The sequence below is a fragment of the Drosophila santomea genome, chromosome 4 (genome assembly GCF_016746245.2).
Source record: "Drosophila santomea strain STO CAGO 1482 chromosome 4, Prin_Dsan_1.1, whole genome shotgun sequence".
NCBI classification, from domain to species: Eukaryota; Metazoa; Arthropoda; class Insecta; order Diptera; family Drosophilidae; genus Drosophila; species Drosophila santomea.
This window is the reverse complement of record NC_053020.2, coordinates 870,333-897,974: the sequence shown is the minus strand read 5'-3', so window position 1 is coordinate 897,974 and position 27,642 is coordinate 870,333. Positions and strand designations below refer to the sequence as shown.

General features: G+C 36.2%; 1 protein-coding gene and 1 long non-coding RNA gene across 7 annotated transcripts in view; one reads left to right on the top strand and one right to left on the bottom strand.

Annotated features, from left to right (window-relative positions):
* The window catches only part of LOC120454863 (transcription factor SOX-5), a 36,881-nt gene extending 16,793 nt beyond the window's left edge, over positions 1-20,088 (top strand). For 2 of the 5 annotated variants that reach the window (XM_039640412.2, XM_039640413.2), the window contains exons 4-5: positions 17,728-18,651; positions 18,892-20,088. In XM_039640412.2, the coding sequence (XP_039496346.1) occupies positions 17,728-18,651; positions 18,892-19,725 (1,758 nt within the window). In that variant the 3' untranslated portion in view covers positions 19,726-20,088. Of the gene's footprint in view, positions 1-1,181; positions 1,269-15,276; positions 15,692-17,727; positions 18,652-18,891 lie in introns of those variants that run through there. The other 3 variants (XM_039640416.2, XM_039640414.2, XM_039640415.2) reach the window with 3 other exon arrangements.
* LOC120454865 lies at positions 4,951-7,119 on the bottom strand. 2 transcript variants are annotated; one of them, XR_005616682.1, is made up of 4 exons: positions 6,400-7,119; positions 6,244-6,339; positions 5,267-6,188; positions 4,951-5,209 (listed from the first exon to the last, which is right to left on the bottom strand). It is a non-coding gene; the product is annotated as an uncharacterized LOC120454865 (long non-coding RNA). The 2 variants fall into 2 exon arrangements; XR_005616681.2 differs by having other exon boundaries at positions 4,955-5,209; positions 5,267-6,339; positions 6,400-7,117.
* Positions 20,089-27,642: the final 7,554 nt, after the last annotated feature.

The window sequence follows — 27,642 nt, the reverse complement described above, 5'->3', positions numbered from 1 at the left end:
TGTCTTCTTTCCTGCGTGGCAAACGTTCAACTAAAATCAATAGATTCTATGCAAGGGTATAAAAATACAAATATTTATAAAAGAATTGCGTTGTCATTGCTTGTCACACAGACATGTATGATTTCAGAAACATTAATTATATTTTTTTTTAATCGATCGGTAATATCAAATATCAAATTGTAAGTGTAACTAAGGTGTAGGCTTTCTTATAAATTTAAAATATTTCGTTACAAAATGGATTCAGTACACTAGTTATTTACAATGTAAATTAAGTTACCAGAATATTTATAAGACAGATATAAATTCCACTAAAGTTACATTAATTAAAATTAATCTGATACCCTTTACTCACCTAGTGAAAGTGGGAGGGAGAAATATCCACAGTGACATCTTTTGGCGGTTTGTGGGCATTAGAGTGGGATTTTTGGCAAATCCAGAGAAACAAAAATGTTAAAAAATATAAAAACATGTTTTCTTTTCTTTTTCTTTTCAACGAAACTAGTATACCCTTTTACTCTACGAGTAACGGGTATAATTAATATATGTATGTACTTATGTACGTGTAATTTCGTGCATCAATCCTTGCTTGCAAATGTGAATTAAGGACAAATACGTATGCCGAATTTAAATAAAAAGTACTAAAAGCGTTCCACATGCTCACATGATTTAATGGTCGCAAAATGTCGGGAATAGATAGGTTTATACATGACGTATTAAACAAGTAATTAAACAAGTTGTATGGGTCCCTATAATGAAGATCGCGTTTCATAGCACAGTGTAGATGCTCAACACCAGGAAATTCAACTGGTAGAACAGCTTTTCTTATAAGGAATTTTTAAGAGACTAATTATATACGGTCTTTCTTTGAAAAATTCAAGAAAGTTAGGAGGCATCTGATATATATGCATACATATATGTATATTTATATACATATGTATGTATTCGTATCTGTTCATAGTTCGGTAAAATAGGAAAAGCCCACGCAAGCAACACAAGATATGGGTTAGTCTAAATCATTTCAGTGAAGAAGCACACATTTTACATATTTATGAATTTTGTGACATTTATGGATGAGTTTAGAATTTTTGTATTGTCATGTGTATAAAATATAAGATGGCTGATCAATTTATATATGAAATGTTTTTACTTTTCTTAGCCCACTCTATAAATTGGCTCAAAGATTGAACAGCAATAGATATGGAAAATGGAAATGTATGGTGAAGCAACAGAGGGCCTTTCACGATTTGTGTACATAAATATATACATAAGTAAGTTATATATATATATATATGTAGGTTTGGTCGTTCAATGATTTATGTGTATGCAGCATCGGGACATTATATTGTTTTCCTTTTTTGTGAGATTCTATATTTATATGTGTTGATTGCAAGTGCTTGTGCTTATGGCATGTACACCTATGAATCGTTTATTGGGTTTCTAAGACCTATCTAAAATATAAGATATCCTAGTACATATGTATATGCAGAGAGTACCAGCAACAGTACTATATGTATTTAATATAATATAATATATAATTTAAATACCCTTCTTTCAGCCAGAAGAATAAAGTATATGTACATATATATCAAGAGCAGAGCCCCATATAGCATTGTACGTCTGTCAGCCTGGGTGTTAGTTTTCTGTTCAAAACCTAAAGCTAGTCAGGGCATATACATTTTGGCTTATACAGTAGTAATAAGGTCGTGACGCAAGAGGAAAATATATTCAAAAAAGATTTGGTAAATTTAATGATACAGCCCACAAACGTGTTCCTTTTTTCTGCCGTATAATTCTCTTTCTGTGTTCATTCATAAATTTTGCTTTTAAAAATAGAACTGTCTTTCCTTCCTATTTCTATTCCCTCGTAGTACCGCTCCCCAATCTTGCCAGTGCATACTACTTCATAGACATACATACATATGTATGTATGTACATATTTACATATCTTCCTTCTTATGCAGCGATGGTGTTGTCATGCCATGATGTTGCAGTCTCTTTGCAAGGTTAGCACTACTTGATTAATGTATAAATATTTTCAGACATTTTGCAAAATTTTTTCCGGTGTGGTTTGGAATTCTACACCCAGTAAAATAACCCATGCTTGAATAGGTCTATGTATATTTAATCAAAATCAACTGAAAAAATGCAATGTAATGTAATGTAATTTCAGCTTCGAAAATAAATAATTCTCCTTTTAAGATGAAACGTACTCGACTTTAAGATAAATAAACTTATAGGATTGGTGCTATAAAATCGGTTGACTGTTTAGCCTTCAAGGGATTTACAATAATATTTAACCTTAGAAGACATTAAATAATATTCTCCTTCCAATTATTGATAAAGAAAATATCCCTATACATTTATAAAAAATGTTTAAAGACAACTTTCATTTTCGAACACTGCTCTGAATTGCATATAAAGAATGGTCTTTAAACCATCGGCAGTGGCAGAGCACCGGCAGTCATGGTTTTAATTCTATGTTTGAAACTATGCTTTGTTTTTAAGTAAAATTTCTTGCAAGTATTTTTAGCACTAAAGGGTAAAAACTAAGTGCTTCCTTCGCAGCCACACGATCGTAGACAATGTCGACAGAGCGCCGGCCAAAACAATTTTTTGATCACTTGACCACTTATTTTTATACAATGAAATAAGTAGTTATTATACCCGTTACTCGTAGAGTAAAAGGGTATACTAGATTCCTTGAAAAGTATGTAACAGGCAGAAGGAAGCGTTTCCGACCATATAAAGTATATATATTCTTGATCAGGATCAGTAGTCGAGTCGATCTGGCCATGTCCGTCTGTCCGTCCGTCTGTCTGTCCGTCTGTCCGTATGAACGTCGAGATCTCAGGAACTACAAAAGCTAGAAAGTTGAGATTAAGTATACAGACTCCAGAGACATAGACGCAGCGCAAGTTTGTCGATTCAGGTTGCCACGCCCACTCTAACGCCCACAAACCGCCCAAAACTGCCAGGCCCACATTTTTGAAAAATGTTTTAATATTTTTTCATTTTTGTATTGGTCTTGTAAATTTCTATCGATTTGCAAAAAAAACTTTTTGCCACGCCCACTCTAACGCCCACAAACCGCGCAAAGCTGCCACGCCCACACTTTTGAAAAATGTTTTGATATTTTTTCATTTTTGTATTAATCTTGTAAATTTCTATCTATTTGCCAAAAAACTTTTGGCCACGCCCACTCTAACGCCCGCAAACCGCCAAAAACTGTCCTTCGCACTTACACTAGCTGAGTAACGGGTATCAGATAGTCGGGGAACTCGACTATAGCGTTCTCTCTTGTTTTTTTTATACCCGTTACTCGTAGAGTAAAAGCGTATACTAGATTTGTTGAAAAGTATGTAACAGGCAGAAGGTAAAGTATATATATTCTTGATCAGGATCAATAGCCGAGTCGAGCTGGCCATGTCCGTCTGTCCGTCCGTCTGTCTGTCTGTATGAACGTCGAGATCTCAGGAACTATTAAGGCTAGAAAGTTGAGATTAAGCATACAGACTCCAGGGACATAGACGCAGCGCAAGTTTGTCGAATCATGCTGCCACGCCCACTCTAACGCCCACAAACGACCTAAAACTGTCACGCCCACACTTTTGAAAAATGTTTTAATATTTTTTCATTTTTGTATTAGTCTTGTAAATTTCTATCGATTTGCCAAAAAACTCGCACTTCCACTAGCTGACTAACGGGTATCAGATAGTCGGAGAACTCGACTATAGCGTTCTCTCTTGTTTTTTACATACAAAAGTGACGTTTTAATTATCGTTATCATTATTATTATTCTAATATACATATATACATTAAATGGTTTTTTATTCTTTAAGTAAAATGTCTCAGTAGACCATAGGTTGCCTTTGTAATACTCAACATTCATGTAAGCCAAGTGTTCTCGACAGTGTCTCGACATGCCATTTTAGGTGTCACACATTCAAATAGGTATGGGTCAAACACTCAGTTTTGTCTATTTAGTCTTTAATAATACAGTTTTATAATTAAGGCTCTACAATCCATTTATCACACCATTCCAGGTTTTGTTTGTATTTTTTCGTCATTTTCCACCTCAGAAACGCAGAGAACTGGACAGAAAATTGATAAGTTGACAAAACTGACCTTGAATTTGAAAATTGGGCACCGCCACTTTAGATCAGAGGCTTCCGAAGCAAGGTTCCCAAGTCAGGGTTTTTCACCCTAACCCTAGTGATTTTTTGGTGACATCCCAGTAAGAATTTTAATTGACGGGTTTTTTTTTCGCTATAGGTAAATTGCTAACAGGATAGCAACCAAAGCCGCAGAATAAGGCAAATTTGACCAAACAAAAACGTATTCATAAATGAAGTGGTGATATATTAACACTTGATCTAGATTCTTAGTAGTAATATATACATCCATATATTATGTAATTATAATAACAAACATACAAAATTACAGTAACTATACGTTGATTTCACAATCTTATTATACCCGTTACTCGTAGAGTAAAAGGGTATACTAGATTCCTTGAAAAGTATGTAACAGGCAGAAGGAAGCGTTTCCGACCATATAAAGTATATATATTCTTGATCAGGATCAGTAGTCGAGTCGATCTGGCCATGTCCGTCTGTCCGTCCGTCTGTCTGTCCGTCTGTCCGTATGAACGTCGAGATCTCAGGAACTACAAAAGCTAGAAAGTTGAGATTAAGCATACAGACTCCAGAGACATAGAAGCAGCGCAAGTTTGTCGATTCATGTTGCCACGCCCACTCTAACGCCCTCAAACCGCCCAAAGCTGCTACGCCCACACTTTTGAAAAATGTTTTGATATTTTTTCATTTTTATATTGGTCTTGTAAATTTCTATCGATTTGCCAAAAAACTTTCTGCCACGCCCACTATAACGCCTACAAACCGCCAAAAATTGTGTTTAAGACTCTCCTTCTCCCTTCCACTAGCTGAGTAACGGGTATCAGATAGTCGGGGAACTGGACTATAGCGTTCTCTCTTGTTTTTTTTTAATTTAAGGAAAAAGTGTATATCGACTATAAAAATTTTATTCGGAGGAAGGAAAATTTTCATCTGACAACGCTGTCAAAAAGCAACATATTAAATGTGGAAATATGATTTTATATTTTCTACAAAGATATGAAGATGGAGTTTAATTTGATCCTATATTATTTCGGGTTATTATCTGCTTTAGATTCTGTTTGCACTTTATGTAACTGTTGTAAATGATTACAATTTTAAATCTATAAATAAAACGAATAATTTCTCCTTACCTTCATTAGTTAAATCGGACCTAAATCGGAAATAAAAATAAATGAAAATGGTGCGTCATGGTAGTAAAGCATCTGAGTCTCGGGAGACGACCTAAGCCCATAAATTGCCTTTACTCGCAAATTTCTTTTGTATCCTATATAAATAAGTAAAGTTTTAATGGAAAAGTTATAAGAATTTGGATTATTAAAATGTTTATTATTAAAACTACAATTAACCACCTAGACCTTCCTTCCCCAAAATTTGTTTGCATCATCCCTTTTAAATCCCTTAGAAAGCCCGTTTTCTTCTAATAATGCAAGAGGGTGCTTGAAATAGGGCTAACTTCCCTCCCTTTACGAAGCTAATGACTCCTGAAATAGCAAATAAATCTGTGGCGAAGTGCGTGTTTGTGGTACACAATTAGTTAAAACATGGTGTCCGGTAAGTGTTGTTAGCACGTGTGCAGGACATCGAGAGGACATCAGGAGTAGTCATATGAAGAAAACTTTTCACCTGGATACAAAAGTATCTGTGAAATTATATATGTATATTTAAGGGCATTGCTATATTAACTCGGATGTTTATTGTGATACTGCGTTGCAAACATCTTACTGAAATCCATATACCCTCTGCAACGAAGCAAGCATAATCCGAATTCCCTTTGATATCATTTTCTGTTACTTTTTGAGTAGAAACTACTAGATTCGAAATATCAAGTTGTCAAGTCCTGCTAAATGCAATGTTCTCTTTAGATTGGTACTGAAATAGCTATAGCTTCAGCTATTACTATTAAAATTCATTGGCACGCTCCGTGTGTCGTCTGCCACAAGGCTTAATCTGATAAAAATTGAAGCAACCACAATACCGCAACCACCAGCTGAGACATTCAGCCGCGAAGTTGTCGAATCCGAATTCCCAAGCGGCTGTTCCTGTCGCCGAAAGCTGTAACAAAAACCGTTAATATTCCAATAACACAAGGTATACGAACAGTAGTGACAGTGGACGAATGCTGGGGCATTAGAGCTGCAAATTACACAGATGACACGCTGTGTCATCGCTTCATTGACTGACTCCTTAGTTCTGGAGAATGACTCTGAAAAAAGTTTCTTTTGCGTTGAGCCTTTTCTTATTGAATAATTTCGCATTGTCGTACACATCTTGCGGCATTGTTGTTGATGGGAAGGTTGTACAAGTGCTCTTGGGGGGTTTCTCAAGACAATTCCTTTCTCAGATGGCACAAACAGAAAATCAATACCATTCTCATTTAAAAAGGAACCATCCTATTTCCATTGATGGGATAAGATGAAAATAAATATTTAAAAGCAAACCTCACGGGAAAACAAATTAGACTCAACGGGTGGCTGACTAGCCTTATTTAAAATATTTTAACTTCTTTAAAGAATTAATAATAATTGCTCCGGGCTCACAGACATTAGATGAACTGCGATACGAGCGATATGAAATATTAAAATGTAATGCAGAAGCAATTATTCTGATTCGGATTATTTTTTTCTTTGCGATTAAAATGCCGTGAAATTCAAATTAAATGCAACTCAATTATCATAATAAACTGATTCTGTTTTATTGCTGTCGCTGATCTACGTTTGTGTTGTTTCTGGTGGTGATAGCAACTGGTACAGGAAGAAGTACCGACTATGTTATACCTCCAGCAAAATATGTATGCCTACTTTGTTACAAAAGAGCTTGAAACTCATATTATCTGAGTAACGGGTATGTGCTAATTGAAACTATAGCATTTGTTTTAAAAGATTACCACGACCAATCAAACAATCAACTCAAACTAACTTAAGATTTGGTATGCAGACTGTTTAGCGAAAGCTTGCTTTAAACTTATGTATATTGCCCAAAGTCGCAAAAAACTTAAACAAGAGCACAAGAGTACATGCATATTTTATTTGTAAGTATGTAGTATTACTTGGTGATACCGAAATCATTTTAAAATTAATCCGAAAGATCTATAATTAATTAAATACAAATGGCTATTTCAAGTAAGGTAACCATTAAAATCTATTCTTACCATTAAATCTAATAAATCACCTAATTAAAATCATCATAATTGTCTTTTGCAGCATCTTGAGTTAAAGTATAATAATCTAAAAATAATTGTAATCTAATTCACAATCTCATATTCCTCACATACGCACTCCGAGAAATGTATGTGGTACGAACAGTATCTTTTCTAATAAATTTTAGTCAAGTTATAAATATTTATAAACGTTACTCGTGTACTAGATTCGTTGAAAAGTATGTAACAGGCAGGAGGAAGCGTTTTCAACCATATAAAAAAGTTAGAAACTTAATATTGGGCTTAAGGATTGAGACGCAACTTTGTTTCCGAATGCTGCCGCGCACAATCTTACGCCCACAAACCGCCCAAAACTGCCACGCCCATACTTTTGAAACATGTTTTGATATTTTTTCAACTTTTTTGTTAGCATTGTAAATTTCTACCGATTTGTCAAAAAACTCTGGCCACGCCCACAAACTGCCATAAACTGTCACTGTTCAAGAGTCTCCTTGGCATTTTCACTAGCTTAGTAACGTGTATCAGATAGTCAGGGAACTATAGCGTTCTCTCTTGTTTTATCTTACCTTTACTGCAGTTCTTTGTTGTTTTTTTGTGAATACTTTTTTCTTTGTTTGAATGAACTCCCTTAGGGCTTATCCCACCAGAGCTAGCCATATCTTATATGGCAACACACCTGTGAATCTTCCACACTTTCGCCGATAGACTTTAAATAAAAAAAAAGGCAAGCGAATATAACTTGAACGCTTCTCTTGATGGACCCTTAAAATACCACATAGAAAAGGGAGCGTTCTGTAAGCAGGGTGATGCAACTGCACGTGCGGGTCATTGAATTGTTTGAGAATACAAATAACTGATTTGTATTTTTCTGGGGACGACCATGAGTAGAAGTGGCGAAGGCAGTGTGGTTGCTGCAAAGACCGCCACTCAAGTTCTGGTTTTATTCTAATTACGAATACAAGCCTATATAAAAACCACCCTCGGCCCACCCGCGCGGCTAATGTCAAGTGCAAATGTCTTGGTCAAAGCAAAGGTCGCGGCATATGAGGAACGATGGAGGGGCCGTGGACCAGGAAATAGCATTCACTTCTTTAATAAAACAGTATTTCATCTTGGACCGCCCATCGTTTGCTGGGTAATTGTTTTTTCTTTCTTTGCACAACGATTTGTAACTTTGTCCCTGCCCTTCGACGCCCTCGTATATTCCGAATCCTGCATCCTGGGTCGGCGTCAACTCAATTACGAATTATTTAGCGTTCGCACTGCAAACAGCATACGCATGGTTATTCCACATGTCGTCCTCATAACTCGCAGCACTGTTGCTTTTTACCAGGAAATTCCGAAATATTTTGGGGAAATTGAAATTGAATTGAAAATAGTATTTAAAAAAATGTAAGAGTTGGATTTTTTATGGTTCTCTTAATATTCAACAAAATTCAGGCAAGCCAATACGAAGTAGTAAAAGCTGTCGACAACGGCATCTCATCTCAATTTTAAAAAAGCTATTGTGAAATTCACATGTGTAGTTAGCTGCTCCAATCTTCTGACCACCCATCACTCGCCCTTCGAATAAAGCTCTTATGTAAACAATGACAGCTCTAATGATGGAAAATGCCGGGAAGCTGCAAACCTGGCTAGAAGGAGATGATTAAATCTCTAACAACAAAAGACAAAATAGCATTCAAATTAGATGCTCATTGTTAATGTTTTGTTGCCAAAGTAGCGCCACAGTCAATGTATTGGGATATTCAAGGCCCATTGTTCCTGCCAGACAATGGGGTCACAAATGAAGAGCTTGGGTGTATTCACACAAGTTGTAGCCTTCGGATGTGACGTAGATCCAAAATTCAGGACTGTGACTTTTACCAAGGATATGGGCAATAGAAGTAGCTGAGCAATACGGTATCACGCGGAACAGCTACAAGAAACAGCAGCCACCCCTCCAATAAAATGGATACTAACGATCATCAATCGGCGTCATCAATCTTCATCCATTACAACACACCCAACCCAACAATTTACGTCAAAAAAATAAAGCATTGGACATGCTTAAAACGTAAACTCGGCCGTCACAATTGGGACCCATGCTTTTAAACATAACTTAATCCTCAAAAAAAGGTAGTTTGTACTTTAAATCGTATGCGTCTTTTATATTTTCGTCTCTGGTTTCTTTCTGCACATCTTCTAATTTTGTCCTTCATGGAAGTATTAGAAATGTACATTCCTGGTAAAGTTTTTAATTTAAACTTTATATTTTAATTAAAATGTCAAATACTTAAACATATTTATTTGTTGAAATTCAACGTTGAACGGCGAGATTTCAGGAACTATAAAAGTTAAAAGCTAGAATTAAGCACACGGATTCTAGAGACATAGACCCAGCGCACGACCACAGTTTTGAAAAATGTTTTTGTATTTTTTCACATTTTTGTTACTCTTGTAAATTTCTCTCGATTTGCCAATAATCTTTTTGCCACGCCGACTCTGACGCCCACAAACCGCCAAAGTCTGTCAGTGAGGAAATTTCTCCCTCGCACTTCCACTAGGTAGGTGAGTAACGGTTATCAGATTGTCAGGGAACTCGTATATAGTGTTCACTCACTCATTTATATATGATATAGTCGCCTTACTTTAACAAATTAAAACCGAAATTAACTTTAAACTCTATATATATATTATATATTTATTTATATTCGCCTTCCCCGAAATAGATATACCATACAATGCAGAAGTATGTGGTCCAGTCAACACCAGTAAGGGTTAAATACGTATTTTTGACAATGGCATTTTTAAGACCCAAGTTGCGTCAGACAATCCTTTTGTGTTTTTATTATTACAGACGCCTTCCCCAAAATGATGAATAAATAACGAAAATAAAAGAAAATTACATCCCCGCTAGAATATTGAGGAGAAGATTGCCGCAACATTGAGATATGTGTAAGGCGAACGCGCCGAATGATATAAGCACATCCAAGCAAAAGCAACATTTACACATCCATATGTGAAGTTTATGTTAGTATACATATATGTATGGTGCTTTCGTATGTACATATATTTTTCCAGCGCAAGGGTACACTAAATTTCCTCAAAATATATGCACCGAAATGATAAAATTGATCCTAAATAGATGGGACAAAGTCCCCTTTTAATGCCCTCATAGAAAGTGTTAGAAGGTGAGTTAGAGTTTCGCAAACTGTGAAAAGGACACATTTTTAAACCCATGAGCATATATCTTTATATGGATCAACAGCTGAGTGAACCCAGCCGGTTCGTCCGAAATAACTAGTCCTTCATGGCCCTACACTTTTTGAAAGACGAAATTAGTAAAAACAAAAGTCGAGACGGACCGAATCAAAAAACAAGAGAGAACGCTTTAGTCGAGTTCCCCGACTATCTGATACCCGTTACTCAGCTGGTGGAAGTGCGAAGGAGAGTCTTCAACACTGACAGTTTTTGGCCATTTTCGGGCGTTAGGGTGGGCGTGGCAAAAAGATTTTTTGCAAATCGATAGAAATTTACAAGGCTAATACAAAAATGAAAAAATATAAAAACAATATAACTAGTACGCCCGCATTAAAACCTTTCTTAACTTATTGGTACCAAAAGGAATCCTAAAAGATTTGATAAAAGAACATTTTTCGCTTAAAACGTGCCAATTAGTTATCAATAAATAATATTCGAAGGTTTTGACCTTTTAAAATGTATTAATTACACCCGTTACAAGTAGAGTAAGAATATAAAAAGTCTGTCCGTCTGCCGAATAGAAGAGCTATAAAGTTAAGATAAAATATGCAGATCCTGAAGACGAATTCTTTGAAAAAATTTTCGCAATCAAAGCCGCCAAAGACTGTCAAGTGTTCTTCTGATTTTCATAAAGACTAAAAAAAGGGTATGCTAGGTTCGTGGAAAAATACTAACCGTAATGTCTAGTACTGTAATATCTAGAATGCTTAGATTAAGCATGCATATTGTTGAAACCCAGTGCAATTTCGTTTTAGAAGATTACCACGTCCACTTTAACGCCCTCAAAACTGTTAAATCGCCATCCTCACACTTTTAAAAAATTTTAATATTTTTTTATGTTATCTGTGTTTGAATTTTTAAAAATATGATGATATTTTTCTTATTTTTAAATTTTTTCTAGCTAATTTCTATTTTTATTCGGTAAACTCGACTATAGCGATTGCTCTTGTTATACCCTTGCAGGTACCTATATCAATTTCAGTCAAAAGATTAATGTAATATTAAAGTAATATATAATATAATATTATATAATATACCGTATAGGTACTGGGTTATTGCCGTAATTAGCAAGGAAAGTAGTAATATAAAAAAAAGGAGAGAACGCTTAAGTCGAGTTCCCCGACTATCTGATACTCGTTACTCAGCTTTTGGAAGTGCGAAGGAGAGACTTCAACACTGACAGTTTATGGCGGTTTGTGGGCGTTAGATAAATCAAAGATAAATAAAGCAAATCGATAAAAATTTACCAGACTAATGAAAAAACATTTTTTCAAAAGTGTGGGCGTGGCAGTTTTGTGCGGTTTGTGGGCGTCAAAATAGGCGTCAGAGTGGGCGTGGCAAAATGGATCAACAAACATGTTTAATCTCAACTAGCTTTTATAGTTCCTGAGATGGAAGATCGACTCGGCTATTGATCCTGATCAAGAATGTATATACTTTATATGGTCGGAAACGCTTCCTTCTTCCTTCCTTTTTTTCTGCCTGTGACATACTTTTAAACGAATCTAGTATACTCCTTTACTCTACGAGTAACAGGTATCATAACAGCAATTTTGATCCTGATGAAGAATATATACATACATATGTTGTTTTGCATATTTCTGTCGGTAGCCAACATTTTTATTGACACGCCCAACTTAACGCCCAAAACGAAAAAATGTGTTTCAATTTTTTAATTATCTTCCAAATTGCAATTCATTTTGTTATTTGTCTTGCCAAGTTTTAGCTGAGTAACAACGGGTATCTGATAGTCGGGAAACTTAACTATAGCGTTCTTTCCTGTTTTGTTCCACCGTTGCTAATAAAAATTAAAATAGATCAGATCAGACCAGCTTATAAAACTAATATTCCTAGTCAAGGAAAAGGCGTTTTTAACTTCCAACAGCACACAACCATAACCGAAAGCGACTTAAACAATTTGTGTTTGCGATTTCATTTGTCTATCTAGTTAATTTTGGTTATGCCTTCAAGAGCATCTATAAACCAGTCGAAAATTACGCTTCCTAAGGATGGGTTGAAGGTGGGTCGGTGGAAAAAGATCAAAGGACAATTTCCTGATTGTTTTATTCCGTTATTTTATTTTGTTTGCGCTCCGTTTCGTTTTGAGCTGTTGTGTATATGTAGGTACGGTTTTATTGTTGATGTTTGGGCGTATGTTGTCTTTACTTATTTATTCGATTCGTTTACTTTGACATTCAGCGTCACTCTGTTTCAAATACCCTTGGCCAGGCATCCGCTTCCCTTATTGACAACCCACCACGGTCAGACTTATTTATTTATTTGTTTATTTTCATTATTAAATTGTACTTCATTTGTATATTCCGTTTTGTTTCATCTCATTAATTGTTTGTGTATTACAATAGCTTTGTTGTGCCCCAAAAATGTAGAAATCTAAAAGCTTTTCAACTTTAAAGCCGATAAATTAATTGATGAGTGCAGGTTCTATAATAAAGCCGAATTTCTGTTTTCAATTATCACTTTCAGTTCGGAACGTAAGGTGGTGGGTTTTCGCAATGTGGGGTTGTCCACACACTAGTTACAAATAAAAATAATAAAATAAGAATAAAGCCTTTGCTTCAATTAAAGCGTTTGAGCTCCCAGGCCCTCTAATCTGTACCAACAATATGAATATGAATACTCTGGCTCCCATTCTAAGAGAAACCGCACACCCGGACTCCGGCACCTCATTAACGCCGCGAAACGAACTCGACACAATGTCAAGCCCTTAAGTATACTCTTCTAGCTCAGCTCATCGGAAGAGCTCCGTGGGTAAATGAGAAGTGGATTTTGGGGATGGTATATGTTGTTAAATTGTTTTGCTTACCACCAAACAAAATCTTAAACACTGTACGGAACTCCGTAAAGTCTGGCATAAAAAAGTATTAATTTAGGAACGTTGTCGCATCTAATGCGGGGCTTCTTTTACTCCTTCTATTGCTGTTCAGACAGCTTAAAATTGTAAATTACTATCATGGAAAATATTTTTGTATTATATTTATTCAATTTTTATTACCTTGACCTTGTCATTTTATCGAGATTTTTTCTAATTGTCATTGGACTTCATTAGACTTATTAAAGCAACAAATTAAATTATTGCAAATAAATGTGTTTCTTTCACACTTTGGTCCGTTTTGGAAACGCAGTGTGCGAGTGTATTTAGTTAGTTCGTCACAAAATATATTCTCTGGTGGTGTTTTATCTCATTCATTAAACTTTATAAATTTTGAAAAGTCTATTAAATCTAGCTTTGAAAAAATCTTTCAAACAAAGCATCGGAAAAAAATCTATTAGTTTGAAAAGTGTAGAAAGCATTTTTCTTTTTCATCGACAAATATCATGTTTCTAGTCTCAGGTGTTCTGATGTTATAGGCGTAGTTCTGAAAATTTCTAAAATCTAGGTCTCTCTTGCTGTTTGTATAGATACAAAACTGTCGGGGATAGAACGCAGTTAAATACCTTTTCAATATGTTACAAGTATTCCTACTTCCTAATATAATATATCGTATACCTTTTCTATATGCGGCTAAGTGCATATAACCAAACACTGACATATTTCATCATTCACAAGTCGAAAACAATTCTATAATGGATTAAGTAATTTCTTCTATATATGCATGTACATATTTTTATAAGTGTTGTTACATTTTCCAAACTTTGTAGTCTCCATGCTTTGCGCAGAAATTGGTCTTACAGAGCTTCCCGGCTACGCCCATGCGTACATGGTCAAAATTTAAAGGCCAAAGGGCGATATATAATCACTTACATGTACGTGTTGCAAAAGCAAGCCCACATAGGCATGTGTTTCTTATAAATATACCGGCTTCCCGCTATTCATCCGCCAACCGAAACGCAGGACTGCAGTACAATAGCAAATAATTGACGAGACAATTGGCTGAGACAAGCGGAGCAGTAACCACCACTACTAAGGGGCGGAGTTTCGCTGTACATAGGTACGATTGTGTTGGACAATGCCCTTCTTGGCTTTCTTTCTATCGATTTTGGAGTCGAGTAGAAACAAAAAGGTTTTTGTTTCTCGGCATTCATGTATTCACTCGGCAGGGACACGTACACTCCCGTACGGGCTAGACAGAGACAGAAACAGTTCTATGGGGAGGGGGGCTGGGGCCGAGTGAGAGAGAGATAGAAGACCGTGGCTTCAAATACAGGGAGCGAAAGAGACAATTCTCGTAATTCGTGCAACAATATGTATGTGCAGAACAATTGAATCCACGCCCACACACATTTACGGCGATCCCCAACCAACCACTCGGCGAGCTGTTTCGTGACCCAAATGGGGGGAGTGTCAGTTCGAAAGCGGAGAGCAACATACGAAAGGCGAAGAGCGCAAAAAGGTGCACAGTGGGGCGCAATGCCAAATAAACTGAAACTGAGAAAAGTGTCGCTCCCGGACGGATACCAAATTTAGGTAAACATTACGTTTAATAGAGTGACTATATTTTTGGCGGATCGGTCGAAAAATTTTAAGTTGTTCCTATATTGTTGGTGCGGGCGTAATAGGCAGCCACTAAGCTAGTTTAAAAAAAAACCTCAATTGGAAAAATCGAGACTTGATTTCATATAATACAAATTTTCATAACATTTTTCCACATTTTTTATCAAAAGTTGTTTATGTATATGTGAAAGCGAGTAACAGTAGTCGCAGTCGTTAACATGTCTGCACCCACCATGCGCAGCTGCTACGTTCAAAGTCTAGAAGATTCTGCTGTAGTCGGATGTTCCAGCGTCGTCAGTTACCCGCGATGGCTCGACCGGAGAAGTAGATGCCAAGGCGTCTGCGACGACGAGGGCTACCCTAAGTGCGCAAGGAATGACAAGTAGATTCGGATGTTAAAGCACCGAGGGTCACAGCAGAACAGTTACGGATACCCTGCCCGATTTCACAGCGTATGTATACCGAACGCTGTCCGGAGAACAAAACAGACAAACAGAAAAGGTGGAGGGACAGTGTTTCTATGCAGTGACGTTTACGGGTACTGATACCGATAGTGATACGCGTCACACTCCGATTTGCCATTGTGTCGCATTGCTCTGGCCAATCAGGCGCAGATGTTTCGGGCCATCCTACCTAGTACAATTTTACAACTGCTCGACATGATTGACTGCTGCAATGGCACAACTCCTGAGGATGCGCGAGGTGAACCACCTGATATATTTACGAACACCCATAGCTAGTGTGAGAGTGCAAAGCAAGAAAAACCTAACATTAAAACATATGTTAATACAAGTAAAACTGAAAGTAGTATAAATGAGTGATAAAAAATCACGCAAACTAAACATGTTTAAGTGATAAATTCACACATACGAACGCTAAGAAAACAATTTATTTTTAAACTGTATTCGGTGTACAAATTCTATAGATATTACTTTTATATTCAAAGCCGTTTTTTTTAAATATTTTCTAAAACACAAAAGACCACTGTAGTCGGGTTCCTCAACTGTCAGCTACTCGATACGTAGCTTGTGGAGGTGCGTACGAGAATTATTGGTCGTTAAAGTGGCAAAAATGTTTTTGTCAGTATTGATACAAGTTAAAAAATACAATTTAAACAGTAAAAAAATGAAAACATTCCAGATGTGTGGGCGTGGCACAACTTTTTTTTTTCAATTGGCAAAGACATACCGAAATACAAAATATATAAATATGTTTCATAAGAATAGGCGTCGCAATTTTGGGCAGTTTCTGTACGATACAATGCGTGAGGCAACTTTCTGAAACAACCTTGGGCTTTAGAATCTGCACGCTTAATTTCTACTTTCCAGCTTTCATAGTTCCCGATATTTCAACGTTTATACGGACGGACAGACAGATGGACATGCCTAATTCGACTCGGCTAGTTATCCTGATCAATCGTTTTACCTTCTACTTTAGAATACCCATTTACTCTACAAGTCTGCGAAGTTTATAAAAAACGGGTTACCTCATACAACGAAGAATTTAATATAAGAAATCCAAAAAGATCGTAAAATAAAATAGTTATATCGCGTTACTTCCGTCAATATATTAAAACTAGTTAAAACAAGAGGGAACGCCATAGTCAAGTTCCCCGACTATCCGATACGCGTTACTCAGCTAGTGGAAGTGCGACGGAAAGTCTTCAACACTAACAGTTTTTGGCGGTTTGTGGGCGTTAGAGTGGGCGTGACAACATGAATCTCTGGACTCTGTATGCTTAATCTCTAGCTTAACTTTCTAGCTTTTGTAGTTCCCGAGATCTCGGCGTTCATACGGACAGACAGACTCGTCTATTGATCCTGATCAAGAATATATATACTTTATACGGTCGGTAACGCTTCCTTTTGCCTGTTACATACTTTTCAACGAATCTAGTATACTCTTTAACTCTACGAGTAACGGGTCGGAGGTCGAGGCTCTAAACTAAATTTTTGGTTTTGATTAAAGGTAGCCCGGAATGTGCAAGAGAAATCGTTTCACAAAGGTGGTTTTATAAAGCTTCTAAAAGGAGTCTGAAACGATGCTTTTTCAAATATTATTGCCAATTCTTTTTGTCAAGGTTCTTATTCTGGAGTTTTATCATGTCTAGTATATGCATATACACAATCCATTGCTGGAGGAGGTAACAATGCCTCACTGGTTATTGGCCTTAGCTCCTGTTCTGCGCTAAAAAACTTTTTATACCAGAGAGTTTAAAACTTATGCTGAACGTTTTTTTTTATATTTTGTATACGTCCGTCGAACAGTCTATATAAGATCTCAGAAACTATAAAAGCTACAAAGATAAGATTAAGCTTAAAGATTTCAGAGACATAGACGCAGCGCAAGTTTCTTTCCACGCCCATTCTAACGCCTACAAACCGCCAGAAAACAGGCCACAGTCTAAAAAAAAATGTGTTGAAATATCATTTCATTTTCATATTTGTCTTTCCTATTTCTTTTTATATGCTAAAAAAAATGGCCACCCCTAGTCTAACGCCCACAAGGCGAATCCTTGCAAATACATATTATTCGTCTAATTTTTTGGAATTAAAAATGTATATACTTTATGGGTTGGTACTTGTCTCATTCACTTTAATGCAAAGTACAAGGACAAAGTTCAAGGGTACAATTGGACGATTCAATTTGGTTTTATGTTCGACAATCGTCATTTAAAGATCAAATGCTATTTCCAAACATTGTTGAATTTATGTACCTTTAATTTTTGTTTTTTTCAGGCCCAATACGATAGCATGACCGACATTGATGCGAGTGCTCAACAGCAACAACACCTTCAGAACGTGCAGAGACTGCAGCACGAAAGCTGCCTTCAGGAATTGCACAATCAACTGAGCAGCCAGTTTGGGGCAGGCTGCTTTGCTGCATCGAATCCCCAACACCATCAACAGGCAGGTTCCGTAACTTCCGGAAACTTGATGCCATTCCTTCCGGCCTTCCTACAGCCCCCAATTCCTGCTCAACAGCTCCTGCAGCTAATTCCCGGCCATGCGAGTCCCCAGTCTGCTCCAACCCACCCGCACAGTAACCCACAAAGTGACCCATCCAGTACCCACAAAATGGCACTAGCTCCTGTGTGGTCCACTGCGGCTGTGGCAGCTGCGCACATTCAAGCAGCTCTGGCGGCTGCAGCTGTAGCAGCTGCCAACAATAGCAAAAACAGAAACCGTTTTTCGAACAACACTAATATGGTTGGTTTATCCACCAGTGGAAATGAGCTATCGAACAAAGAATCTATTCCCCAAGTGGAAATCGGAGAAATGAAACGGGGCGGTAATGGGGGAATCTGCTTGTCAAGGCCGGAGTCCCCAACATACGAGAATCACCCTTACGCAATCCTCTCCTACAGCCATAACACACCTCCGGAATCACCACATGGTCGAACAGCTGATTGTTCCAAAAACTTTTCACCATCGCAAACAGACAATCACAGCCTTGCGAGCCTCTCTGAAGCCCAAGACTCGGAAATGGATGCACCACTTAATCTCAGCAAGCCAAAGGGATCACCAGGTTCGTCGCCGAACAGCTCTTCTCAAAGGGATCACAGCGACAGCATTACTCCCGTTGTGTCAAGTCCTCCCCTCAGTTGGCATCAGGGGCAACCACAATATGCCGAGATAGAGTCGCCCCTTCTTAAAAGTCACGTAAGTACCATTATTTTTTCTGATTTTTTTTTTTATTTTATTAAAAAGCTCGTTTTTTTCAATCAAAATTGTTCTTCCTTACTAATATATTTAGCATATCTGAATCTCGCTTGCATTTGCATTATCTGAATTGCGGGATGTCGAGGATGTCGACTGTTAACTATAGCACTCGGTCTTGTTTCTTTTGAAAACAAATATCTATTCTATGTTATTAACGAGAGTTTCTTTAATTTGTTTTAGGGGAGAGTGTGGAATTCTGCTGTCGTATGTTCTGGAGGGTCACGGGCCACGCGAATGAGTCGTGACTCAGTAAATAGTTGTGGTACGAATTCAGAACGATCAGCTGCGTTGGACCCCGAAAGTTTAAACTTAAGTCAACTAGGCCCTATACCTTCATCGCCATCATCGCAGCCACTAAGAAATGGTCATGGTCATGGACATGGGCACGGAGACAACCACGGCCAAGTGCACAGCAAGCCACACATAAAGAGGCCAATGAATGCGTTCATGGTGTGGGCAAAAGATGAGCGAAGAAAGATACTAAAGGCTTGCCCGGACATGCATAACTCAAATATATCAAAAATTCTTGGTGCTCGCTGGAAAGCTATGTCCAATGCCGACAAGCAGCCTTATTACGAAGAACAGTCAAGGCTCTCGAAACTTCACATGGAGCAGCATCCCGACTACCGCTATAGACCTCGGCCCAAGCGCACATGCATCGTGGACGGTAAAAAGATGCGCATTTCCGAATATAAAGTCCTGATGCGAAATCGGAGGGCTGAGATGAGACAGCTATGGTGCCGCACTGGCGGTGTCAGTGGTAGCTCCGGAAGTCTCTGCGCCGATGCCTGTCCAAAGGGATCCGGGGGATCTAATGCTCAGGTCGCGGTTGCAGCCGCTGCAGCTGTTTACCACTTGCAGGATGTAGCATCTGCAGCAGTTTCCAACGCTCATGGCCATGACTGTGGACACACGCCCCCCCAGCAGTTCTTCTATCCCCCAGAAAGCTTATCGCCCTCTGGCTTTTCTTCCGATGATGTGGAACTTGCATCTCAACGCGAGCTGGACGACTAGGATGGTGGTTACCGGAAGCCACAACCGGGATAGTGACAATTCTGGCAAACGTTGCAAATTCTCCGAAATTAAATGGAAAAATACAAATAAAATCAGTTTGTAAATACAAAAGGTATAGGATAGTCATTGTTTAAAGTAATCATTTAAGTTTCAGTTCAAGTGCCATTACACGTACATAAATATACATATATAGATAATTTGTGAAACGATAGTTCACAGGGCATTCGGTCTTGAGAACCTTGCAATTTTTGTGCCATTTACGCACCAATGCTGTAGCCATAACATATTATTAGGCGAAAACAAATAGGTAGTTAGTATCGATAAATATTTGTAAAATATACAAATACATATGTACATGTCAAATTTGTAAGCGTCCAAATACTCAAACCTAGTTTAAAAGAACACACAAAGCACCATAAGTATACATATTACATATATTTAATTAGTTGTAGATTTTCATAAATACTTTCAATTTTATTATATAGATTGGCTTTTGTGCATAGTTAGTAAACACATTACGATTTTGTTATAGTAACATTATAGTATTCCTATTCCGGCCGTATGCCGCTTTTTCATAATCCTGATATTATAATATGCTGGTAATCTACTTAAATGCAAATTAAAGAAATATAATTCAGATGGATTGTATATGAAGAATATTTCTAAATGTACATTACGTCAGATTATTTTTCACTCTAACCTAATTAATTTTTAAGATATACAATACAATTGAATCAAAATGCGCATAAATTAAATTAAACGCAAAAATTATTTCCAACCAATTGTATATTAACAGAGAGAAATAGAATACTAGCATAATGGCTTGGAACCAATTAAACAACAACACGAAAAATGTCTTTTTGAAATTTCAAACAATAATTTCTTTTTTTTTGCCATGGGTAATAGTTTAATTAAAACATTTCAGCAACGCATCAATATTGGTTTAGAGAATGTCGGAAAAAATAACATTTATTTTTAGATTTTCACCGATCTTAAATCTGGCTATGTCTAACTATACAAGCGAGGAAGTTGAGATTCTAGGACGCAGTGAAGATTGCTGCCAAACCGCCCAAAACTGTCACGCCCACTTTATTGTTTTCTTCCCATAATTTATTTCGATTCAATTAAACTAAAAACAGAGCATTGAAAGTTTTAGCCGGTAACATTTTGTTTTCCAATACCAAAACAAGAGAGAATGCTATAGTCGATAGAAAATTTTCGATAGAAATTTACAAGACTTATAAAAAAAGAATAAATATCAAAATATTATTCAAAAGTGTGGGCGTGGTAGCCTTGGCTGGTTTGTGGGCTTATGAGGAGAGGGCGGGCAAAAAGTTTTTCTGTATATCGATAGAAATTCACAAGGCTAATAATAAAATAAAAAAATATCAAAACATGTTTTAAAAGTGTGGGCGTGGGCAGTTTGTGGGCGTTAGAGTGGGCGTGGCAACATGAATCGACAAACGTCGAGATCTCAGGAACTATAAAAGCTAGGAAGTTGATATTAAGCATGCAGATTTCAGAGACATAGACGTAGCGCAAATTAGTTGCCACACCCACTCTAACGCCCACACAAAACTGTCACGTCCACACTTTTTGAACATCAAGCCGGGTGATGTGTTAGGTTTGGGGCAGCTGGACCAAAATGATGCTTGGTTAGTGTGGATATGCTCAAGTCCATCCATATACCAAAATAAGTTGCAAAGTATATGTATATGGCATACATGTATATACAATGTGGCAATAGTAGTGCCCACAGACGTTTTCAAACAACCAAATTTTCGTTTAAATTATCAATAAAGCTCAACTAATATAAGATAATATTAATACAAAAAAACCTTAGGTTAATTTAGGGATTTTTCATTACTGGGTCAAAATAATACTAAGGAATCTTTCAAAAATCGTCACATTTAAAAAAGAAACGTTTAAAGATCCAAAATTTATTTACGGTTTATTTTGGTATTTTGTTTTATATTAAAGGACGCACAGCTCCTATACATGAAATCAACTAAATTCTGGCATTTTCTCACAGGAATAGGGTTCGAGGACCTTTGTAAATAAGCCAAAAGTTTAAAAATATCATTTGCTTTGATTCCCGAGACTTTTTCCATCGCATTAAATAAAGTATTTGCAATTGGATTGAGATTGGGTGACTGTGCAGGCCACTCCATGTCATCGTCTGGATTGATGACAAAGCACTGCATATGGGTTCATCACGGTGATGAAAATTCCTCACTATTCCTTAGGTATTTTTTTGGAAAACTTGAAACGTTTGGCTGGATGTTTTTCTGTAAGTAACGCCAATTTTATTGGGCTTCTTCCCCAATTTCACTTCCTTAAAGAGAACATATTTATAGTTACTTAAGTTTAACAATTTATTTAATATGTGAAGGAATGCAGAAAATAATGATAATTTTTTTTGCCAGACCGGCACTACTATTATTTTGTCCGCAACTGTACGCATGTACATATGTATGTGTATATAAGGTAAGGATTTCTTTTGCTTGTGTTATATACTAATTAAGTCTTGGTTCGCTTGGGACAGCTAATGTTTTTCAATCATCGCTAACATTGATGTTTATGGAAGTTCATAACATCGATGTTTTTCCGTCTCTACACCAGGTTGCACATCAAAGCGGTAAAAAATATTTACTGTTTTAGTTCAATATTTTAATTTATTTAATTTAAATTTAGGGTTGGGTGCTGGTGGTGTTGGTTGCTACGTGCACAAAATGGACAAAAAGTGCTGCATATACATAAATATGTATGCATGCTTCCATTTGCACACCCTTTATTTATGTTGAGGATGAGCGGGATTCAAAGAGCTCACAAGGGAAATGGACCCTCCTTACAAGTTTCACAGCAGATCAAATCGGCGCGATATAGCTTCGAAGCTAGGATGAGGTGCTACAAAACAAATTAAATGTCGTACTGCGTAGTCAATGACTACTAAGGGTCAATGAAGGATATATGTATGTACTACTATTACATGCAATTTTGTGCCCGAAACCTTAAGTTTAGAGTCTGCCATTTTAGCGACACAGCAATTTATATATTACACTGCGTAAAATATTGCTGAAATCATAAATGCAGTGGTTGAAGATTTCGGAGTTGCAAACAAGGTGGTAGGTGCAATAACCGATAATGATGTAACTATGAATGTTAAAGCATGCCATGCCGATTGCTTGGGTATAAACACCTTCGAAGTGTAGCACACTCAATAAACCTGATCGTCCTGGATATCTTGATATTCCCTAATATTGACATAATACATACAAAATGTAAGACAACAGTTGCATTCTAAAGGAGAAACTATGACAAAACACAGGGAGACTCTGCTGCTGGATATGCCAACTCGCTGGAAAAGCTCCTATGCAACGATAAAGCGAATACTAAAAATCAATATGTTTATAACTCTAGCTTTGGTATCTGGTTTTCCGTTTTATGCCGTAGAAGTTGATATATATTTTAATAGATATAGGCGAATTGCTGTCCTCTAGCGAAGATGCTACGCTTTCTACGTCATTTAATTCGAAAGTGCCAGTGTCTGTTTTAATTTCAGTAATAAGCGAATAGGACCACAAAAATTTAATTAATAAAAATGGAAACAGCTGAAGGTAAACTGGCCACACAGTTCACCCACACTAAACTTAGTGAAAGACTGGCAGCGTATAAAACACGCAAATTACCACATTATTGAATCCGCTTTTAAGAAAAGTGTATTTCTTACAGGACCGGCGATACAGTTTCATTTGGGGTGGGGAATGGATTTGCTTGGACACTTTTTTGACAAATCATTTCAAATTTAGAATCTCGCGCAGTTTGCAAAACAAAGTCAACTGCTTCACTTTTTTTGCACGATTCGATAATGCTCAATTCAGTATTTTGCAGATCTTTGTTGAGGATTTCTATTCTGTTTCATCTATATAACATATAACACCATGATTAATGACCGATTCTTTCGTAATTTCTGGCGTGGGGAATTACCCAGCCGCCTGAAATTCGGGTGGGGACCGCTCCATACACCTTGTATGGAAACCGCTGGCCATGATTTCATAGACCATCCGATGCCGGCGAAGATACCAGAGCTTCTTTTCGCCTATTGATCCTGATCAAGAATATATATACTTTATATAGTCGGAAATGCTTCCTTCTGCCTGTTACATACTTTTTAACGAATCTAGTATACCCTTTTACTCTACGAGTAACGGGTTAATAATCAGCCTGAAAACTGCGACCTACTTATTTGGAGGTATTTAATTATGCACTAATATTTTTTCCACAATTTATTGTAGAAATTGTTTTATTTTCGATGACTAACGATTGAGACGCATATTAGGGATTGGCGAAAACGTATTTGTGAATTCTTCGTGGGAAAGGGGTTTTCAGTAAGGCTGGTTTAATCATAAGTCACCGAAGCACAGGCTATAATCTATCGTTGTCAAGAATAATAATAAAGAAAATTTAATAATATTGAATAATTTGGTTTATTTTTTGTAGTTTTATTTATATAATTTTATTAAATATTTGTATGTCAAACTTAATCAATTATGTATATTCTTTTGTAAAACAATTTTTAATCTGATCTGTTATGTTTTTAGTTTGAGTTTGCATTTTATTTTTTGAAACATATTTAAAAAATCGATGTTTTCCGCCAAATACATCGATGTCTGCCAACGTCGTTGTATTTCCACCTGGACTAGGAATATATACATATACTTCCTTCTTGGTATCAAATAGTTTTCAACGAATCAAGAATACCCTTCTACTCAAAACTATCGAGTATATTGATATCAGGACAAGAGATAACAAACCTACAAAATATTTTGAAAAGTTTTCAAATTCTCATTTGCGTTCATCTTTTGAGCGCAGCATGAGATTGCCACAAACTAAAATAATAAAAATTTTACCAATTAGCTCTAACATTCCTGGTGCGGTTCTGAACTATGTGCACAGCCGTCCAAATCGACAATAAAAAGATATTATAAAAAGATTTATATGAAAAAAAACAAGTGGAAACTCTTTAAACTTGTCTTCTCACCTTAAGAATAAGCATTTCAGTAGTGAAGCACGAAGCCGAATGACAGATACACATATAACACAAAAAGTCTTCCTAAAATCACCTAATTCTAAGTACTTGTAGCATTAATATATGAAATTTATATAAATACAACGTATTATTATCTGTATTAGAAATACAATAACCGTGAATTTAAATAAGAAAAATTAAGTTAATACTTTTATTTTTTTATTGTGAGGAAAAAATTTTATTTGAAAAAAAATATATCAATAATTTTATTTGTGATATTTTAAATGTTATCATTTTATTCTGTTAAAAAAAATATTATCGATACATTTTTTATTACGACATCCCTAGTTTGTACCAACTTATATGGATGAGGATGACCATCATTATAGTTATGGTTTTGTTTTCGATTGTTTGCTAAGAAAACATCGATATTGCCGATGTTTTGAAGAAAAACAAAACAGGATGGAACTTTAGCTTAGCGTGAACCGAACTTTTTATACCCTTGCAGAATATTTAAAAAAAATATACAATAGCTCTTTAGATAAATGCAGGAAGGACTGCAAAGGAATTAAAATAATTTTCTTGAACTTAAACAGAAAAAAGTTTTATTTCGTTCATTCAACAATATTTAAAATAAGAGATCACATGTTTTGGTTTTTGTTGATGAAAAGTAGCATTTCTATCCCTTTTGGTTTTAGTGAGGATCTTCGATCAGATATAATCTGACCAGCCTTACTAAAGGTCCTTTCAGACCCAGTCGAAGTAGATGGAATGCATAGGTACTTTATGAAAAGTATCGTAAGTGGTTTCATTCCCTCACATTTTGCCTGAAAATGGATTGATTCATGAATATTTTAATTTAAAAGTAAAAATAACATTATTACCATCCAATACACAAGGGGAACAAAACTTGTATATTTGTTTTTTTTTTCTGTAATATGAAAAAGAAAAATAAAATTTTGTATTCCATACAAAATTGAACAACTTACTTGTCTCTCTCGCTGTATTGAAATTGTTGAATTTTAGTGAAAAACATCGATAGTATCGATGGTGCCATCGATGCTTTTTCAGCTCTATCATGCGATGATTTGTACACGTTTTTTTCATGGAAAGTGTAATAACGTCTGCATAAACAAGTTTTCGTGTTGTTGACATTAAATTCAGACTATAGCATGATAAGAAATATAACTCTGGTTATGTCTAGCAATTTTAGGTCCACCGCAGAAAAAAAATTAATTAGAGATGCTTTAACTGGTTAAATTTTGCCGGGCGGCGTTGGTAATTAATTTTTATGTTTACTTTGCAATAAAATTGCAGTGTTACTAGAGTTTGCATACATGGTTGGGTATTTTGGGTGAGCCCATTGTTTCATTGCAATGGAATTATATTTACCGCTAGCCCATACCTAACAAAAGGGTATACTAGGTTTGTATAGTATAAGACATATAAAAGGAAGTGTTTCCGACAAAAGGGTATACTAGGTTTGTAGAAATCAGCATCACTTGCTGTGTAGCCTTATAAACGCTTCTGATCTCACGAACTACAAAAGCTAGAAAGTTGAGACTAAGCATGCAGCTTCCAGAGATATACATAGGCAGCGCAAGGCTCAGCCAAAGCTGCCACGCCTAAAATTTGGAAATGTGTGGATTTTTTTATTTTATCGTTCTTTTAAACTTAAAAAAAAAAACTGACTAGACCACACTCTCGAAATTTGTTTTCATTTTATTATTCTTGCTGCCAAAATTATGATGAAATTTTTCGTTCGCACTTCCACAAGTTAGGTAACGGGTATCTGATGAGATAAGTAACTCAATTTGGAGTTCTTCAAAGGTGATATAGTTTTACCATTATGAGTTAGAGCTTGTCTAAAGGAAGATACTAGACAAATCAGACACTGACGATATTTTATATGGTTGAACTTTGCTTATAAGCAAAGATATCAATAAACATTATCAATAAAAGATGTTTAAAATGATTATTAAAACTTTATTTCGGCTTCAAATGTCAACCAATAGAAAATTTGTTTTACCATAGCTTAGTAGCATTTTAAGTGAGAGAAGTTTTACCACGGATTATGGTTTTTTCTAAGTATTTCAGCTACCAGTGTGAACGCGTCGCACAAGTATTTTTGCAGCGCGTATCCATCTACAGTTGGAAAACACGATAATACCTGTATATACATGGACACGGTCTAATGTTGTTCCGAGCCAATTTTGTATTCTGGTGGTTATTTTTAAAAGAAGCACATAGAAGATGGCGCTAACGCGTTTTTAGGCAAAGAAGCCAATTAAAAAAGCACAGTAATTATGTTATGTTTTGTATTAAATTAAATATATATTCCTTTCAACAAAATATTTCAAGAAGCATTGGAATAAAAAAACCAGGTCTTACATTCGTATAAGACCGGTGTTTCGTCGTGGTAAAAATAGGTAAGGTAGGTGATCGCTAAACTCGACGTTTGGGAATTGACAACTGTAAGCTGTTTGTTCGGAGTTCTCGAAAAATATGAGTAAGTCTAGTTCAAATTGTTATACGGCACCAAATGCCCTTTTTTTTCTAAAATCCATGAAGGGAAACTTCTGTTCGTCATTGTCAGCCCGAACAAAATAAATAATTGAATTAATGTATTAATATTCTTAACAAATACATAAAGTGCAAAGCGAAGCACACAACATCTATTTTTAGGGGCCGCTTCAATATATCATGGACAATTTTCTTGTCCAACAAGAAAATATCGTAGACTTTTATTCATATTTAGATATGATCATATTTTACATTGCCCTTATCTACATAATTTTCGTATATTTATGCATTTAATGCGGTAATTTTTTTGCCCAAAAAATTAACTTTATGAATTCCATTTTGCCCAAAAAATTAGCTTCAATAAA